The sequence below is a fragment of the Bradysia coprophila genome, unplaced genomic scaffold (genome assembly GCF_014529535.1).
Source record: "Bradysia coprophila strain Holo2 unplaced genomic scaffold, BU_Bcop_v1 contig_297, whole genome shotgun sequence".
Taxonomy (NCBI): Eukaryota; Metazoa; Arthropoda; class Insecta; order Diptera; family Sciaridae; genus Bradysia; species Bradysia coprophila.
Window position 1 is genome coordinate 118,896 of NW_023503555.1, and position 21,890 is coordinate 140,785.

A 21,890-nucleotide genomic window follows, 5' to 3' on the forward strand; every position below is an offset into this window, starting at 1 on the left:
TGTCGGACGTGACTAGTTCTTGTAGCTCTTTTATCCACAAATGAAATTCCACTTGTTTTTATATCAAAAACATTTATTTACAATTGATGAATATGAAAGATAGAGCTTTAAAATGTCTAGTGTTATTCCAGTCGTTCACAACAGATACTTGATGATATAGGAAACATTTTAAGACTTTAGACATCAGTCTCCTATCTATCAAAGTTGCACATAAACTTTCAATTAGATGAAACATTTGACTTTAACTTAGTCTCGTGTTACCTTCTATAGCACAACATGCATATAAAAATTACTGAAGTAATTGATTTATCTTCAATTATTATACAAAAGACGTAACAGATTGACAGTGAATGACTAGCGGGTTAACTAACTATTGACGATTGACTATTTTCTTGACAATTTCAAAAATTATTTGGAAAGAAAACATGAATCTTTCATTTATATAGAGAGTCTCCTAGATTTGATTCTCAAATATTAAATGACTTGTAACAGGACGAGCAGAACGGAGACCAAAGAACATAGTAAGACATGTTATGCCAAAATTGAAGTAAAAATAGGCAAAAACTTTTTTTTTTAATTAAAAGTGATGCCAAAAAGAGCACTTAAATGATGTACCCCCGCAGATAGTCGAAGAATTAAACTGAATTGAAAATTGTTGAATGCCACAAAATGAGCAACTGAAAACATTGCGACAATTCTCCTTACGACTTCCATTCAAAATTAAACTTATTGACAGGACCGTACTGAACGAATTCTTCGAATCATTTGATATCGACGACGATAAAAATAATTGATAAGCTCCAGCTAGCGTTCTCTTACTTTGTAAAATGTTTGTCGAAACAAATTAAGTGAAAGATTTTTTGAAATGAAATTTTAAACAAAAGCAGTAACAGATTCTAGTCTTTGTTAACGCCTACATTTACAAATGTTCATAATTTTTTCATCAAAATGAGTAAATGTTTGCTTCTCCGTCCGAAAATCGTTAGACGGCATCGAACATTCTCGATGACTAACAGACTTTAATCCTTAAATTGGTCTAACATATTTTAAAAGCAAACCAGACGACTAAATGTGCATACAATATACCCGAAAGCCGGTATATAAATCACCGTTTTGTCACATATTATTTATAAATATTAATATTCCAATTTTCATATGGTCCTACCCTTTTGGGTCACAGCACACAGATACATGCACGAAAGCAGAGGAAAAAACCCCCATTCCAATTAGCGGCCAAAATTTCTCATTAGTAAATTGGACTTTCCCATATCATCCATGAAAATAAACCCTCATTCTTATAAGGACACGGAACACAAACGAGAAACGGTTACCACTTCGTCTTCACTATATTTTGATATACCTTACCCTCTTCTACCCGAAACAAACTCATTTCATTTTCAGTATTGTGCAAAATGTTGTATAGTACTCTGTGATATATGTCGGTTATATATACATACGGTTGGGGGTTCGGTGATGTGTTGTATTAATAAAGGCAAAAAGGATTTCACAGACTTTTCCAATGCTATATCAGAGATAGAAAAGGGTATGTGGCGCAAAATAGATATAGATATGTATTAGCACACAGAGGAGAGAAGTATATTGAAGTTCTTTCACTGTGTTCCTGTACCCTCTGTTTTATGCTTTACTTAAATTAAAGTAGGATTAAGGGTACAGACAAAATGTTTTGCTATCCATATTATAAATATGGAAAGTGTATAAAAGAGGAACATAGGGTACCGGTACATATGTACATCACAATGATACCCTTTTCTCGGTCTCGGTCTCTATAAAAACGTTTTGGAGTCAAAGGATATCTACGCTACCATACGTATTTATTCATTTTATAATTTTATATTGAAATGATGATGAGGGAAAGGTCCTTTACGAAGATCTTTACGCATTTGTTGATGATTTTTTTGTGTCATTTTTCTGGCATAAAAGTTCAAAATGAATAATTAATGGACTTTTGGGATTAATGTTAACCACCCCCCAATTCATCAACGCAATGATAAAATTGGAAATTACGGAGATGCATTCCTGAAGTTATGATCTACTTAAAGCAAAAAGTAGAGACGGGACATCCCATAAACGACTTCAATGAAAATAATAATTTATCTCAAAATTAACAGAATTCAGGCTACGCACTTTATGCTTTATGGTGGAAGTTATGGCAATGAGTAGAATGTTAATTCACTGAAAGTACTAGAATAGACGTAGACTGAGTTTCAATGATTACATTTGATAATAATTTTGAGCAATTTAAAACCCGATTTTTAAATCACTTATTAGCATAAACTAAACGAATACTGAGAGGGCATCGTTGTAAGTAACACCTTTTTTTTACTTTGTCATCTGTTTTAGACAGCGATGACCAAAAATGTGTTGGAATCCCGATATTTTCCTCTTTAATAGTAAAATGTTACGACTAATGAAGTAAAAGAACTGTCAAAAATCCTTCGATCAAAGGAAGTAAAAGATTTAATAAAAATATTAGTTATGTGTTTCCCGTCCGTGAAAGGTTTAAAGGGTTGAAAAGGTTCATATGTACTTCGGAACCGCTTCAAGAATTTAAATTAAGTTAACAACAGTAATCAAAAACAAGCAATGAGCTAACGCTAGCCATGTAGTTGGAAAAAATAGACTAGTTTCTACCAATTTTGAAGCAAAAGTTAATACTAAATATAAATAACAAATTTTGAGGACTTTAAATTGATGTTGAAAATAATGAAGTAAAAGATCCTTTGCTAGGCAAAATTCATGAAAATGTTTGTAGTAAAACAAGTTCAATAACATGTATGTAACGGTATGAAAAACGTTAAATGTTTCTAACAACGTTTTTGTTGCGAGAAAGATAACTTGAGTAATTCTTAGCCAATTTTGAAAAAGTATTTTTTAATCGATGCGGAATCAAATTCTCGAGGCTAATTTTGCAGACGAACTATGTGGGAGTAAGGCTTCGGAAGTTATCCCAGAAAATTTTACACGGTTGAAAATTGAGAGAAACGAGGTCCGTAGTTGCCACGAGTCGTGATATTTCATCAGATTACTATACAACTCCGACAAGAATGAAATCACACGAGTCAAGATATTTCATTAGATTACTAGACTACATCGCGGAGTGTGAAGTAATTCACACAAGTTAAGACATTTTATTGAAATATTAAGCAAATTCGACGTGTGTGACGAGTGATAATCTTGCTCTAACCTTTAAACGCCTTGCGTTATTTCGCCATTTTTAAAGAAGGAAACAGATGAAAAAATCAATTAAAATAAAGTGTAGATTTTTAGCGATTTCAAGATGATGAAGCATCCACATTACGACTAATGTGTCCCATCTTTTGTTTAAAGTATCTTTTAGTGTTTATATGTTTTGTTATAAAAGAAAACCCTAGCCCGAGTTGCCGTTTGTTGTCGTTGTGGATAAGATATCGGAAGTTTAACAAAGAAAAAGATGAAGATCAACTCGAAAGTATTCCTTAAAATTAACAAAATTATATCGAAAAAACTGTCAGACAAGGGACCTGACCCACCCAAATGGTGGGACCTTGTGATTTTGCCGGTTGAGTAATTGTTTAATGTTACCAGGGTTTCTTTTTAAGAGTACATTTTCCACAATTTTTCTACATTTTCCCGAGATTTCTTAAATTTCTTCAAATTTTCCTAAAATTAGTTTTAGGAAAATTAAGTAAAAATCTAGTTTCAAGGAAATATTGGGAAACATTTTCCCAAAAATAGTAAGATAAAATTGGTTCTGTCTACTTCAATTAGGATTTAAACATAGAAAAGGAAATAAATTTAGTGAGAATAAATGGACGTGAGAATATTTACATCGATCAGCCTGAACCCCAAACGGCTTTTACTTTTATAATTTGGTGAGGAAAATCCATCTTTTAGAAAAACAACAACAAGGCGAACAACAACTGTTTTCAGACATGGTATGCAGTGTTTGGTTCGGGTAAAAAAAGGAAACAATTTTCTTTCTGAATCTTAATGCTACATGAGTGCAAAGCAACGAAAAAAAGCCTTTTGCCTCCTTTTTCTTGGGTTAGATATTTTTATTTCCGAAAAACTTCACGACTGCTAAGTTTTTTCCTTTCCTTTACTGGAAAACACTGATGCGATGGAAAAGTTCTCTCAACTATACATTATGTACTCTTCTTTTAAGACGATTTATGTATTTTCACTATCATCAAAAACATCTCTATATATGTGTTGTTACGTGAGCTGTCATATCATATATGTACGTACATATACGGAACGGATATACATGAAAGTATCATTCCTCATAGTAATCGAGAATATCATTCTATAACACATTCGCCTTGTAGATTTATATACATATATGAACATTCATCCATCCATTCGTTTCATATATGGAAGTGATATGTATATCTATATCGCATAGTAAACCGTATTTTGGTATTATGTATGAGGGAATGGATGTGTCTGCCGAAAGTTCCTTTCTTAAGGGTGCGTTTGGTTTCATATACACAACGTTCTATATGTGGGCCGAGGTGGGTGGGTGCTTTGAGGTTGGCGCATTGCTTCTTCTTCTTCGTACAAATCACATATATAGATACGTACATACACTACACACTACGTTTAACATATATGCACACACTCTGGTAGAGTACAATACAACTCACGAAATCCTTGACAGAGGATATGTTTTGTATTGTACGGATAGATAGATATACCCAAGGCAGGCAACCGGAGGAATGGGTGAATGGATTGTATGGGTAACTGGTGTGGGTTAGCATGGAATGGCACAAAATAGAAGTGAACGTTGGTGCCATAACAGAGTTTTACCATTCCCATTTTATATAGCGAAACTCTGTGTTTCTGCAATCCTCATGCCATATAAATGTTTTTGCTGTTTTACCAAATATGCCACCCTACCATATAACGTTTTCTGGAAAATAGGATAGATTTTTGTAGAAAGATTCCGATTGATGTGGATGTGCGAAGGAATGGCGTTGAACAAGTTAGGAAACTCTTGTATATCGGAAACAACAGAGTGCCAAGAAGTTTAATTATGCTCGTCGTTGGTAATTTCTATGGTGTTTGCTTGTGGTGTAAGAAGTCAAGACGGAGGTACAACAATCAATCTACAAGTTAGTTGTTCAACCTCCCCTATTCTTATTGTTCTGCATCCGGTCATATGCAATTCTGTCATTTTTGTGAGCAGAAAGAGGATGGAATAGAGAATGGCGTCCCTCAGTTTGAAGTTTCGTGGCACCACTGTTTCAAATCAAAATGTTGACAAACAATATGCACTCAAACAACTGGGTTGATCTGATATTGAAACGTACACTGTTAGAGTCTGTTATAAGCCCAGCTAATTTCTGAAATACCGAAAATGAATAGCCTTAAGAACGTTACCAAAAACTTTTGTCCCCATCATATACCAGCCGTAGCAAAAACCGAAATCTTTTCTGAATCACATTTACCCATTCAACCTAACGTAATTCCATAATCGAAATGGTTTTGGTGTGTAGGAGTATATGTATCTAAGTCCCGACAGCTACTGTCTCCCCATTTTCGTCCTAAAAGCGAGGGTAGCAGATTCATACTAGTACCGTCACCACTCGAACCACAGTGCCAGAAACCACCCTCTCATCGTACGTCCACCCACATTCTGTGCTTGTGCCATTTTCATCCTCTTCTTATAAACCATTCGGCTATACGAATCTACGACGTTATATTCCATCATATAAATATGTACGTATATACAGCCGAGCCAACCAACCAAAGTACCCAACTCACACCGTGTACGGTCTCTCTAGCTTCGTATCCATATCCTTCTGTAATACACAAAACTCTGAAATTCGTTTGGTAAGGCAAAAGGAAAGACTGATCTATATAAAATGAGGGTTTTCTGTGCGCTATGGGTTCTTGGTTTTATACACTTTTCGTATTCTTCTCATTCCATAAATTTATATCCATATTTTTTTTCGCCTTCCATAAAATGACGATGGTACCATGCATTACATCGCATCCATCCATTCAAGCCAAATAGCACAAAAATAGCGGGTGTAGGGGAGATATTCCAATATTGTATCTCGTCGTTTCATATACATATATACACACAAAAAAAGCGTTCGCAGCGGAACATTTCAGCCCTTTTCATTTATAACGTCTATACCAGTTATGTATACACATCTACCCGTAACAAACCATTTGTGAGACTCTAAAAAAAATCCTTCTCTCTACATCCACCGCATCAAGCCGCATAGAAAAACTGCCGTGAAACATTGAGAAAGTTGCCCTCAGCGAAACCGATGGTTGTTATACATAAATTCGAGATTCGAGCTATTTTAGACATAAGCTTGAACATAATTGTTACAGGGTGGTCGAACGCTACACGAGGAAAATATGCCACAAAAAAGGATTAACATATCGTTTCTCTCGCGTAATTAATAAAATTGTTTTCCCCCGAAAAATGGAAAAAAAAATTGGTCTTCATCGTTTTCCCACAAAAACACCGAACCAATTCAAAACAAACCATCACCCTCGTCATCACCCAACAATACAGCCATTTACACTCCGTATAGTCAACCTTCATAATTTTTTTTTCTTCTCCCGTCATGGGTTGAATTTGCTTGGATATTTTTTTTGGTCTTTCTTTTTTGTCGTTGAGTTGTCGTATTTGCGTCTCGAAGTAATTTTTCATTGTTTTTTCCTAAACATTTTCAGCTATGTCTTTATGTCCTATACACACACCATGGTACATGTACGGTGTGTATTCCACTGTGTTCCTATTTTCGGAGAATGGTATATCACAAGTTGAGAAGAATGAGAGAAAGGATATTGGGATGGGCAGTATTTGTTTGGAGTATATATTTGGTTGAATTTAAATTAATTTGTTATGGAAAGCAACAGGTTGGCGATTGCTTAATAATAATTGATGGGAATGAGAGATGTTTTATGGGAAATTATATGTACGTGGTTTTTTGTGTGGTGTTGCGGGTTTTTTTTTTGCTCGGAAAATTGGTTTTACCATTAAGTTTAGGTGAATTGCTGGTGATGTTCGTTGGGTTTATGGTTTATCGGCTGTGTTAATAGAGTTAATTGATAATCATGTTTAATGTACGTTTTTTTTGTGGAATTATTCAAGATTGGCAACAACTGTTCTGAATAGGATAAGTTGTATGTCAAGGAGCGAAAATATAGCCTTCGCGTCCCACTATCCTCCCTCCAAGTATCAGTCTTGGACGGTTGATTTTAACTTCAGTTTTCTTTATGGACAATTTCTTCAAATGAACCGTTCAAGACAGATTTTTTGACGAGTATCATTGCAATCCTTGTCTTCGGTACACATCAAGGGGATATTTGTGGGGGAAGCATTTTCCCATATTTTCCAGAATTTGTCTATATATTCACCTGCACCACACTCCCCAAAATATCACTTTCTCAATGTTATATAAATAACTGTCACAACGAGCTTGAAATGAAATTATTTACACCAAAGCTTATTTAAACAAAGTACTAAGTGAAAACTTCGTAACAGACAGAACAAACTGATATGTTCCCAGTGTCATTATACTTTTAGATTTGCAAAGTTCACATGTCAACTTTTGACTACTCCCTCGACGATGTCCCAGTTCGAAATTCTATCTGTTTCTATACATTGCGGTTTCGTTGATATCAATAATTGCTCTGAGCCCATGCCATCAAATATTTACCAAACTTATAAACGGTTTGGTTATACCACAGTCTAAAATCATTCCATTGAAACATTATTGTTGGAAACAGATTTGCAAAGCAAAAAAGGAGCTTAACCTTCGGAATAATCTGTGATGGCTCAATATTGTTGCTGACGCTGAGAAAGGTGAAAGCATGACGATGAAAAAAAAATCTGTAAGCCGATATGCTTAAACCGTAACAGTGATGTAAACACTTTTATAATTCGGATTATAGATTACACTAACCTTAATATGCGAAAATAGTTTTTGGCATTTTGTTTTGTACAGTAGAAATTTTGTGGGATCGTTGGACAGAAAAGGTAACCAATTAGAAATTTAGAAAAAAAAAATATTTGTAAATAAAGCAAAGTCTGATATCGAAATCGATTTTAAGGTATCTCGAGTTAGGTACTACTACATTTACGAAAACGATCAAAAGGTTTCAATAGTTTCAAAACTCCTTTGCAGCAAACAGTGGCAGACGAAAGTTCTCTAAATGATAAAAGAAAACTAACTGAGAAAATGTCTTTAAGACGCACCGGTACTTAGCTAAAATTGTAGCCTACATTTGTGTGCCTCATATTTCATTTTTTATGATACCTTTCCATCTGAATTCTTTTTCAAAAATGTACGACCGCAATTTCGACCACGAATATGTTACCTTTCAACAGAAAATACATTTGGTTGTATAGTTGTTTGACCAGCTCTGAGAAAAGTGAGCAGTTCAGCGAAATTTTCATAAACTGCTCACGTTTCTCAGAATTGCCATCGTACATTTTAAAAAAAGGATTCTTATGGAAAGATATCATCAAAAGTACAGTCTTTAACATTTCAAATGTCTCACTGTCAAATGTTTCTGAGAATTTGAATTTCATTGTGTCACTGCGAATTCACAATGACATTCTTTGAAAAAAATGACAGTGATACATTTGAAATGTTAAAGCCTGTAAACTAAAATCCAGTATTAAAAAATCGCCCTAATGTATGCTTTTCAGCATACATCAGAATCTATCAGAATCTTTTTTCAAAAATGTACGATGGCAATTCCGACCACAAATGTGGTAGCTTTCAACAGAAAATACATTTGGTCGTTTGACCAGCTCTGAGAAAAGTGGGCACTTTATGAAAATTTCGTCAAACTGCTCTTTTTTCTCAGAGCTGGTCAAACGACCAAATGTATTTTCTGTTGAAAGCTAACACATTCGTGATCGGAATTGCAGTCGTACATTGTTGAAAAAGGATTTTGATTACCGTCAACAAGTTCAGTCTACGTAGCGGACTGGCTACCAAAAGACCCTTCGGGGTAATAGTTAAAAGTCCCGTATATTCGAAAAAATGCAAAAAGTCATTTAGGAATCATCTGACTTCCCAGTATGGTCAGTCCGGCATTGTCTTGATCACCGGCTCACGGAAAGCGCCTCGAAGTAATTTCCAAATAATCTCTGAGGGAAATTAGGCGTTCAAGTAATATCTCGCTTAAATGTAGACATATGCTCACAGATTCATCGTGTTAGGGTTACGTCATATGAGTCATTTAGTATGTACATCGCTGCAGCTATCAAACAAAAGGCGACAACGGAAATTATGAAGAATGAGTGAACTTTAGGACGTTACTAATGCGTTACAATCGCTAGAAAAATTCCATGTGGAATTGTCTTAAGCAGAAATCGATTCAGCATAATTTTGGTGGAAGGATGATTAATTCTATTACCTCTTTTGTTTAAGATATTTGATAATGTCTTCAAAATCTTTTCCATCTCTGGAGTTAACATTTATTGTATTGTATAAGAGAATGACAACCAATCATCATCGCTTATTTTTGTCGTCACTGACTATAACTATTGAAAAACACAGATTTTTCCGTTTTAGATTTTAACTACTGGTAGAACTGACGTTGAAAATTTGGTCCGTCTTTCCACTCTCTTATAGACCATCCGATAAGAAAACGATATTTCAGCGAAACACTTAAAAGTATAGTAGCCCCACTCTACAACAAAATGCTTATAATTTCAAGCTTGATTCTGAGGCTTACCGCCGGGTAGACACAATAAAAGCGAAATATAATTTTAAAATGGAGAGAAAAAAAAAGTTTGGCCTCATTTTTACACCCTCTTTTCTGCCTGACTATTACAATAACCTCCATAAGTAATAAAAAATAGATTAATTACGAGCGGTAACATAAACTTTATTCTTTTTAAAATACGAAAAAAAAACGCAGAGAGTGTAGAATGCATAGTAGAACTAGTACCATGGTATATGTATGTATATATAGATTACGAACAAACCCTACATTACGTTGGCATTTATACAATTTTATACAAATTATACCTAGTATATACCCCATACAGGCCAACTCAGGGCCATAATTTATGTATAAAAAAAACCATCGGGGTGCGGCAATCGTCACCGTCACGTGTACGCTACCCACAATCATGGAAGTATGGACAAAAATACTGCTGTATAAAAGCAATGTCCATGTTAAACTCCCATTTTGGATGTTTGGATAGATATTACTATCCTATACCATTGGGGACTACATATGAACTGCTATTGTTGCTGGATATATATACACATCACAATTCGAAACGTATTTACTACACAACATAATGTACGACACACACGTATATTGAAGAACATAAACAGGCCGTATTAAACCGTTTCTACATGACTATGCTGATGATAACGCGCTATGTGTTCTTGTATAAACATGTATTTGAGGGCATCATCATCAAAGTTATATGTATGGCGTAAATGATATGCTATGTGCTACATATTCCGTAAAAACTAATCCCACCAGTCATATGTTCAGAGAGATAGATCGACCATCCTTGTAGCATGATTTCGTATGCATTATCTTTATGTGAGTAAATGAAAGAAGAAAGAACAAAAAAAAAACCGAACCCGTAAATGTGCAATTCACCCCCCTTTTAAGACACAAAGACCTAGGCGAACAGAGTTTTTCATTTTCGCCCCGTCTTATTTACTTCTTCAATGCCAGCACACTGTAGATGGTCCTCACTTTTCTATTTTTTCTATTTTTCGTAACTTTAATATTTTTTTTATTTAGTCCACCAAACGCATTACGTATATTCAACATCATCCCGGCAAAGAAAGGAAGAAGCAGAAAAAAAATATTTCAATCATCAAAAGCCGAAAATTCCACACACAAAAAACATCAAATAAATCTATCGCACATTCGATCATCACAATACCCACATCTTTTATACTTATGCTTCATATCATATCAATCCAACATCTCTTCTCGTTATGTTTCATACATAAACGTGAACATAAAATCGTCATATATATATAGATGGCAGGCAATATACCATACAGTGCTCATCGAACCAAAGCCGTGTTATAGTTGTGTTTTTGTTATTCACTCGCACCCATTCCCATTCCACCGTCACATTTCAACCCAAAATACAATATCAACGCTAACCCAACCACCCACATCCTAAGTTGTCCGTATCTCACTCAACTAAAAGTTGGTATCCAAGTGGCATTTTGGTGTGGGGGTGAAAGGAACTGTCCGATTGACGAGGGTTTCGTGTACACGAGTTTCAATAGTATAGCTACCCTTCTGCACCCAAAAAAAAAGAAGAAAAAGCAGAGAGGAAAAAAATAACCGAAACCTTAATACAACATGTATAATATAGGGGTTGTTTTTCGGTGTATACACAGACCTTGGTGTGTATATAATAGTCGTGTATTTTGACTTAGAGAGGGATATGGCGTTAGAGGGTATTGTCAATTGGAAATTGTAATTGCCACTAAGGATTAATATGAATTGTGTAAATAGAACCGAGTTCTGATCGATTGTATGTGCCTTTATGTGACGAGTAAATTAAAAGAGTAAATCCAGATTCACTTTTCCACTTCATGCCAGCACGATAATGCTTTTTTTTTGTAGATTGTTGCAACGCCAAATTCTCTTTAGCCAATGATATTCTCTAATAAGTGTTTTGTCATTGAAATTTTTCCATTAATTTTTGCACTTCCTTTCACTCTGATCCTCATTCCACAGCTCCATCAGTGTTGATGGAATCGAGATATAAACCATATCTTTCCAGTATATTCGGGTGTATATACATAGAGAACGTTCATCCAACCGAACCAGTCTCATTCCTCAAAACCCCTAAGCCCCCCTCCAGCCCCATTCATACTCACGAAAATCACACCATATAACATTCCTCCTTTTTTTCTTATAACCTCATACTCGGTCGGATATTACATTTAAGTTAGAAGCATAAAATATATCCATATAAAATAACCAGTCGAAGAACGAAGGAGCCTCTGTGAATGCTATACAGTTTATGTACAAAGTTTCCCAAACAGAACTGTTGCAAGAGAGTATACACTTTTCACAGCCGAAAGAAGGTGAATCACAAAATTTAACTTTGAAGACATAAGAAAATAGCCCAACCCTTAGTTTAAGACTTTCATAAAACCAAAAAGGAGAAATATCTCTTGTGAGCTTTTATAACATGTGCAATGCATAGATACAAATTTCTGTATACCGCACACACCATATAGGCGATGTAGATATAGATATATAAATCTCTGGGACTGGTGTGTTGTATAAGAAAATGTAACATTTATTCTCGGAAAGCATGGAACGTTTTACCATATTCTCATTCCAACAGCTGTACGACGGTAACCTTTCCCATCTAAAACACATAAAACCAAATCGGGTTGGGTTGCCGTTATGTATAATAACTTTTATGTCGCATATATAGAAAACGACGAACTTGGTTTCAGAGCTTTTTGGTATTAATGACAAAATCTTTCTTGTCTTTTTTTTTTCTTCCTCTTCTTCCTTTTTTGCCTATCTCTTCATTTTTGTTATAATATTTTCTGTGTGCGGTTTTCCCAAATGATTTGCATCTATGCAATTTTCATGATTAAAGATTTTTCGTTGATAATAACTTGTTGGCATTTTCGGTGCAGATTTTTCAGTCGCTTGTTCTATATTGTGAATAGACAATTGCTTGCCACTCAGCGGTGTTTTCATTTTAATTTGATTAAAAAGAAACGTTTGAACTAAACATGACGGAACACGTGATTCCATTAAACACCAAAACTCGGAGTGTTCTCCTTTCTCTAAAATTCAGCGACGAATCGTCTAAATAAAATATGTAAAATACGGAGTTTGACAACTTCTTCAACTCAAGCAGTGCAGTGCAATGCAATGACTTTTAACCTTTCCCCTTTTATATTGAAGCGATTTTTTATTTACACAACATTTGCATTTTATGTCAGTAATTGAATTTCATCTTGAAAATGATTAACAGGACTCGTTGCCATGTTAAAACTGTTTCAGCGAATCATTCAATTCGGAACGAGAAATCTGCAGTCCATATACAGTTGTGACAATTGTATAGACGATTTGGCTTTGCGTAAATTTAAGTTTCTTTGAAGGGAATAGTCGAGCGGTGCCGTGTTTCTTGGACTAAATGGGACTAAATCGTGGCCTCTTTTAAGCTTTTTGAGTTTTTACACCTAATTTATTTTATAAAGAAAATTTCGAACAAAACCTTTGTGTGATAACACACTTTTTCCGAAATTACCAAACAAGTTTTTTTTTCAATGAAACACTTCAATCTCTTTTTAGGCTTAATGTGCCGTATGTAACATTTCGATTCGAGATCTGGGAGCAAAGGGAAACAATTTGTCTATTTCTAGAGACAACAAATCCGCAGATGGAATAATTGGGACTAAATAGAATATATGACTAAATGGATGAAATGGGACAAAATTGAGTAATTGGGACGAAATTTGGTAAAGGGGACTAAATTCTTCTAAATGGAAATAATTTGTTTTAAAAGAAGAAAATGAGCCAAAATGGTGTAAATGGAACTAAATGTAGTAATGGGAACTAAATGGAGTAAACGGAACTAAATACAGTAAATGGGACTAAATGGAGTAAATGGGACCAAATCATATGCAATTAAATAGACTAAATACATTGAATTGAACTGAGGCATTCCCGAGTGGACTTATAATTCATTCCCATTAAGTCCATGAAGTGCGGCACCCACCGGGAAAAGTAAAATTTTGGCAACATTTTGTGAAACACAAGTGAATCATAGTCAACCATTTCAAAAAAGGTGTCATTTGCATCGAACTATTGTGCTAAGCCGCGCGTTACCTCATTGGCATTACCTCCGCCCATATATTTACCTTGGTCCAAACGTTTGTAAATCGGCATTGTGTGCTTTATTTCAGAGCCAGTTTGGCTACCTGATGGCGCATCGGGTATTTAGTCTCTATGGACATCTTACTCTAAAGACGCAATAGATGAAACCAAGAGGCGCAATCAAGGTTGCTCGATTTCACCATGTGGCCCTGCCCCATTTAATCAATAAGAATTAGTCATCTGCTATTGCAATTTACTATAAAAATGAATGACTACCACTGGTTAATGTGGTCTTATATGGCAAAACGAACATTAATAAATGAAGTAATAGATTTGGCCGACGATTTTGCATAAATTTCATAAAATTTTTTCAAATAAATGAAGTATTAGTTTCGACAATTAAATTAGTGAAATGCCGTCCAAGTTAAATTACAGAAATCAAGTATTATGAAACGTTTGAAATTCATATTTTTTAGAGTAGAACTACGCTTAACAAACACTCAATTCTACTAAAAACTACGACTACTCACCAAATGGTCGAATTTCAAGGCATCTTCATCACAGAATCCCATGCTCCTCATCAGTTGCAAATAGGTTGACGTGATTGGCTTGACATCGTTGGTTGGCGTGGAATATTTTCTCGAGAAAAACGTATTGTCAGCTCGGCTGGTTGTCTGAAGCTCTTTGCCGATCGTGTATTCGGCAACCATATTTTCAGTAGTTTTGTGGGTAACGCTGTCCTGATTGAATCGCTCATTCAAATTAACTTTACTGCTCGTATTGTCTTCGGTATGATTGTACACGCTGTACCGCTTTTTCGGTGGCGTAGTTTTACAAGAGATTTTCAGTTCCTTTGAATTATTCAAAACATTTATCGACACACCGGCTGAGTTGATTGTGATATTATTTTCGGATGGTTCGTTGCTGTTCGTGCATGCAACGGTGGAATTTGTGCTCGTCGTGGAACCGTTCTCTATGTTAATGTTGATGTTGTTTTTGAATTCCTCTGGCCGTGATATTGTCAAGTCGATGATCGGTTCGGATAATGAAGTAGTGGCTGGTTCGTCTTTAGCTTTCAACTGATTACATTTGTTTTGTGACGTCTGCTGAGCGCTTAGAAGCGCTCTACTTTCGCCTGTCTTTGTTTCAAGTTTATGAGCAGCAACCGATTGATCGTAGAAGGTTTTCAGGATCGTGTAATAGTTTAAAAGATCATTGCTGGCTGCTAGGTCCTTCATGTCCGCATTGTTGTTGATCTGATAGCCATAGTACTGTTGAATTTTTGTATAGATTTCATCGAAATATGTCTTTTGCTGGGCTCCATTCATCTGCTCTATCATTTGCATCGAATTACTGTTCCTCTCACTGATCGCCGATACTCGATTCTTTTCCAACGTAATAGCCTCTTCCCAGTCAACGACCGATAGATTATTCATTTCATCTTCCTTTTTAATGACAAACGGATCCATCGCTTTGCTATTATCCGTAATTTTCGCATCCGTTGTAGAAGAGTCAATGGTCAGTTGGCTATCCGAATTTTCACTGAAAATGCCCGAACCCGCATTCAATGCATCGGTTTCGGATGAACTTTCGGTGAACACATCATCAGCTATTAGGCTGCTGGGCGAATGAGGCTTCGAATTTTTCTTACAAAACTGACATCCGGCCAGAAACTTTGTGACGGCATCTCGAGGAAGGAAAGCATACGACTCAGTTATCTGGATTAAAAGAAAAGCGAAACGGAAATTAATTTCCTTCAAATAAATTGCGATAAGAAACAGCAAATAACTCACTGTGCGGTATGTTCGTTTTTGGCCAGCGTGTCGACTAGATCTGCCGCCCAATCCAACATGCACATTGTAAATAATATCGAAAAACTGTTCAACAACAGCCACTTTTCTGTATGGTTGAATGCCCGGTTCCTGGAAAATTTCACATACAGAAAAAAATTGTGTGTTAGCGATGCACGTATTTATATTGCACAGATTCGTATAGATATAGAACCCACCCCGACAACAAGGATAAAAATTTTTCGTATTGGTATTATGATGCAGAGGGTAAATGGTATTTGGTCTTTCGCATCAGTCGTTAATCGATAACATTATTTTGTGTTTTATTGTATGATCGGTACAGATTTTCAGATGAATTTCGATTACGCAATGATGTGGAGTGTTAAACTTGTATGCGTACAATGGAGACATATAATATTACCGACATGGATAATGAACTAACACGATGGATGAATAATAAATTGTAATTTAAAACATGCAAATGTTGTCGAATATGATGTAGCCAATTTATGCAATTTTGATTATTGTTTTGCTATTAATTATTAAAAAAAAAAATTAAAATTTGATATTGCAATCCAGAGCCCGCAGTAGCTTTTAATAAATATTTGAAAAAAGGTAAACCCTGGAGATACACCAGAATGCAAATAATTTTATTTTTTTGTGAAAATATTAAACTTTTTCCAATTTTAATATGATGATGATGATGAGTTATTCATTTATTAATCTTTTTCGATCAAATCAATTTAGTTGTAGCTAGTTAACACATTAACGAATCGAATTAAACTCTTTTTATCATCCATGCAGCATTTTCACAAGACATGATTTTCAGGTGGCATGTTATACCATCTCCTCAGTATAATTATCGAGAATCTTTTACTTCTTTTGATCAATGCATTTTCACCAGATTATTGGAAAGTCTTTTACTTCATTTGTTTCAAAGAGCATGTTGCAATATAAAGCCACACTATCCAAGAATGATCGTTTACTTATTTTGTCGTTGCGGTCAATAACAGATAACATAACCGTCTGTAGAAAGTTTATTTTTTGTGTCTTTGATAAGTTTCTGATCAGACTTGAAGTTTTCATCGTCTGCTTCTATGTCTGACGTAGTTCTGTGTGTTAGTAGACCATGATTTTCTGTTCAAAGTATGATGTAATACAGTCTTTATATATTGCTCTAAGTTGAGCTACCAGTTGAGCTACCTCTGGTCTGTTCGCGTATGGGTACTAAACTATGATAAAAAATGCTGTCTACCGATAAGACGTTTGGGTCACTACATGAATAGTTAAATGCGAAAAGAAAACATGTCGCTTTAGCGAATTATTAAAAAAACATAACCTGCAAACGTCAAAAACGGTACACGGTACACACAACTGCACCCCATAGAAATGACAACATTACTTCAAGTTAATGTGCCATTGCACTGCTGTGTTTTGATGAATCTGATTTATTATTCTGTATTTGACATTCGACCAATAAAACAACTTATTTGAAGATTATTTTGTTAATGGCATAAAATCCTGGCAGGGTCGAAACGACCAATCTCAAAATACACACCTAGAGTTGCCATTCTGAAAACCTGTCGGTCGAAAGAACATCTTTACATTTTGTAACATTCAGACTCAGCACAGTATCATGGACTACGGAATGAATTGGATTGGTGGATTGGATCCGTAAATGTAATATCTAGATTAATCTAATTATCCTGAGAGGCAGTTGTTATCGACACTGACGGAATAAATAAGTAATTTGCTGTGAGTAATTTTGGAATATTATACGGAAAACGATATGGCAATGTTAGTGAAGTAATAGATTTCGTCCCGATATCTGTTGAAAATATTTCAACTCAGAAGAAATACCCGAAAATTTTAGCTTAGAAACTTTTATTCCCTTTACTTACATACCACAGTTTCTCAATCCCTATAAAAGACTTCCTACATACCAAAAACGTACTTCGTACATGTTACCGCTGTCTCGCGCGCATAAGTGTTTGTGTAATCGAGCTATGTTTCAATGTGTTTTCATATGGATTTGTAGAGGATCGTATTTGTGGATTGAATAACGTTGAAAACAGAAGAAAAAAATCTAAGCTAAGTTCATCGGGTGTGCAGATTATCTTCTCAACATTTTCTATTGTCGATGGGTATGCGACACGTCTCTTTTGATATCTATATTCTCTACGTAAGATCTCTTATGGATCAAGCGAGATAATTACAGGTTTTCCACCAAATTTAACTCAGCACTAGTTTCTAGTAATTTTACTACAAAGTTTTACTTTTGCAATAGCCGCAATACAATTGACAACTTAAAGTGAAATGCAATATGGCCTCGGTGAAGTAATGGCGATGAACGTAACCTCTACTCCGTTCACTTCTAATTGCGGAGCAAAATTACAATTTTGTAGTGAAATGACTAATAGTGAAACTAGTCAACAAAACCGAATGGTGGGACAGACTTTATTCGCCATTGGGACGAACGAAGATAAATTATGAGCGGGTGAAGGGAAAATATGAGCGAATGAATGGTGAATATGAGCAAACAACTTGTGAATGCGAATGGTGGGACAGGTTTTCCCGCTGTTGTTTCCCCCTCGTCATAATCTGCCTGTTTGTCTCTCTCAATTTCCTAAATTTTCCCACTAAGTTGTCGATGATCCTTTCATAAATTTTCGTTTTCAAATGTTATCCGTTTGTAGGGATGTACCGAGCTGTTTTTGTCAGTTATCATTTTAAGTAAAATAAAAGCTGAAATTAAATTTCTTAAAATGAAAAGCTTAAAACGATTAACGAAACTGATGTGTCGTTCTCTGAAACATAAATTAAGTTTTGCCAGAAGAGAACACATAAGGTATGCAGGCTGTGTATACGTGGCAAGTATATCAATATCGAATTTGTACATGATATACCGAGTCATGTAGCAATAATAAAAACAACCACCAACCAAAGCCCAGACTTTAACTATACTCTTGTCGTCACTTGAAAACTGTGGCAATTTATCTCGGTGGATATAAACGCTTTGATATGATGTGATACACTCCATACAAACAACTTTACTATTTTCTTCTGAGCATTATACAGACTCATGCAATAATGTTGAAAACGTGCGCTCGCTCGTTGTCTTATGTATGAATATTTTAGAAAACATAACCCATAAAGCAACTGACCTTCGTCAAATTTGGTATGTACAAATGGATTCCGTTATTCGGTTCATTGGACTGATGAAATGGCGGTACTTCTTTGAAATTGTGCGGTCGTTCCGTGGTGAAGCCTACAAATACGAACCGGGAAAGTTTGATCAACTGTGATGAATAAAAGATAAAGGTTGCGGTTTATCACCTTTAGCCTTCACCCAAAATCGAAATTTTGAACTATCCGGCTTATTCTGTTCCAGTCCGCTGAGAGCCTTCACTATTCGTTCGTGTTTTTTAATTGTAATGGTCTTAGTCTTGGCCATATCTCCATAAGTCTTAATGACCCACGGCTGGTATGCCTTTAAAGAATTTTTTTTTTCGTTAAATTTTCTTCGTCAATTTTTCCTGTCGTTAAAAGTGTCAATGGATAGGTTACCTGATACATTAAATCCTTAGTGGCATCGTACTTCAATTTTTTATAAAACACTTCGTCTTTCATCGGTATATCAACACTGTCACCGGAAAGACGTCTCTTCCTATCAATTTCGCTAGTCGTATCTTGGTTGTTATTGTCTTCGGGCTTATATTCACTTTGGCACATTTTTAAATTTTCCTCAGCATCAACGCTACCAACCCAACTCTTATGCGGTTCCCGTTTCCGCGGATGTTTATCTAATTTCTGATCAGCTGTTGCTTGACCATTTTGCTCATTTTCGTAGTAAATCGAGTAACACTTATTTATACTATCACCCAGACCGCGACTCTTCTGTCGCTGATCCATCACAAACAAATTGTAGTAAACGAAAGCAATAAATGGAAAGTATCGAACAAATAGGATTTGTTGTTGTCAACAATTTACGAGATTATTCGCCGAGAAAATATGAAAACAAAAAATTCGATTTTAACTTTAACACCCAACCAATATCAATGAACGACTAAAAATAATTTTCCCTTCACACCATTCAGCACACACGATTTTCGTTTCAAAATTTCATTTTCAAAACAACCACACACTCACAATGTGAGATATTAAAAATACAGCCAGACGCACACACTGACACACAACTAATATTCCCGTCCTGAATCGAAGGGTTGGTGTATGTATAAAAACCTATGTTACGACATACTGTAGTATGCTCCAGCATAGGAAGAAAGTTGTGGAAATTATAAAAGAGACCCCGTCTCTCAACTGGTAGCCGTATAAACATTGGAATATATATCGTGTGCATGCATAGAGAAGAGGTGGGTCTTAATGCGCAACCTCGTGAGTAATGAAGAAAAAAGAGAATGTCCTTTCGGCGATGGAAAGCACGTGTTCTGTTTCTGTTTTTTTTCTTCTTCAAAATATGTATATCAAAGTGTATTACGAACAACAGGCCGCCAGAAAACTCAATTCGAAATGCACACGTGGTTTTCTGTGATTGTATTTAAAATCGGATCGAGGAAAAGGAAGGGATGAATAATAAATGAATTTGAAGTTTATGCTCTTTAAAGGAGATTTTTGCCGTATGATATTTTATATTTATACACACCAGCAGCCGGGTATTGAATATGTGTGTCTTTAAGAAACGATTTAAACAGATGGTTGTGTATTACGTAAATGATGTGCCATTTGTTGAGCGAATAGGTTAATGGGATGGGGTTATTTATCGTACAAAATGACGGACTGTGCGAGACGTAGATTTTGGTTTGTTTTAAATCTGGCGCGTTTTTGATGCGTAAATTTGTGTATGGCTGACAGCCTCAGTTAGGTGGTTGTTTACGGTATATACGAGTGAATAGTTGAGATTATTTTCATTGAAGAATAAATGTGAATAGTAAAATACGAGAGCAGCTGACCATTCAAAAATTTAGTGATAAATTCCGATGACAGAGTAAATTGTTAACGGTAAACGGATTTCCCCAAACATTGTCAAAAACAATAAAAAAACTCGTTTTAAAATCCGTCATCTATTAAATACCGACAACAAACAAGAATTTAACACACACAAAAAACCTACACCAAAAATTCATGGTCAACTCGTAATTCATCTCATGATCAACATCCTTCACCCTTTAATAATTTTACATTTTCAAAATTACAATTTCAGATTATATTCGTTTATGCAAATAACGACTCTTTTTCCATCACTCATACAAATGCTCGCATATCACACACATTATATAGTGGTCTACGCACCACCGGACCAACATCCTTTTCAACATCTTATTGAGAACATTTTGTTCTCGGACATTTAATACTGGTTTATTAATGTTGTTTTTATGCAATATGTATCTGGACCAAAAATCAATGGTAAACGGTATGAGTATACGTATATGTCCGCTGTCCAGTTTTCGAACGTTATGTGCATTTTTATTTAGAAAAGTCGAACTTGTTTTTTGTTCTCTAGCAAGATGAATTTCTTGTTTTTAGAGAATGTGTGTACGTATGGATATGTACCACAACTTCTACCCTGTTGTGAGATTTTATTTTTTTTGCGTTGTCTCTTAGGTTTGTTTAGAAATTTCTGTTTTTAAATGATATTTTTGTGTGTCCCGATGCAGAGAAACAACTTTAAGTTTCCATTTTTGAATATAATTATGAAACTTGAATAATGGTCATTTAAATTTCGATTTTCGTATTTATTATGATTCCATTGACATTGTGTTTGGTCCAGATGATTGTCCAGACTGGTTTAACGGTATACGATATGACGAAGAAGACGAAGATGGAAAAAAAAGTTTTTAACGGAAATATTTCGTATGAGAAATGTTTAGAAAGGAAAGGGTTAAATAAAGTCAACCACTTTTTTGATACATTACAATAAACCGTTGATGAACTGAAAACTGAAAATATTTACACAATTTGATTAGTTTTGGACGAATTTTAGATGAATTTTTCGCACGGTCGTCAGGAGCTATCATATTCTTTAGTCAGCGTCAGACGACGGATAGGATTGACTACTTACGAACGTATATCATTATATATTCATCTGTAATCGATACCGACGCCAAAAATAAATGATAAGCTCTGGCTAAATGGGATATGATATAGCAAAATGTACGGTAAAACAAACGAAGTAAAAGATTTTATTTTCATTCAGTAGGAAATGTTTAGATCAAATGAAGTAATAGATTCATTAACAGTCCTAAGTTGCAAAAAAAG

General features: G+C 35.2%; 1 protein-coding gene across 2 annotated transcripts in view; it reads right to left on the reverse strand.

Moving 5' to 3' along the window:
- The window catches only part of LOC119078595, a 38,028-nt gene extending 18,370 nt beyond the window's left edge, over nt 1–19,658 (reverse strand). For both annotated transcript variants that reach the window (XM_037186183.1, XM_037186182.1), the window contains exons 1-5: nt 19,182–19,658; nt 18,951–19,104; nt 18,779–18,882; nt 15,618–15,746; nt 14,355–15,542 (exon numbers count right to left, since the gene is read on the reverse strand). In XM_037186183.1, the coding sequence (XP_037042078.1) occupies nt 14,355–15,542; nt 15,618–15,746; nt 18,779–18,882; nt 18,951–19,104; nt 19,182–19,526 (1,920 nt within the window). In that variant the 5' untranslated portion in view covers nt 19,527–19,658. The remainder of the gene's footprint in view (nt 1–14,354; nt 15,543–15,617; nt 15,747–18,778; nt 18,883–18,950; nt 19,105–19,181) is intronic.
- Between the last annotated feature and the right edge of the window lie 2,232 nt (nt 19,659–21,890).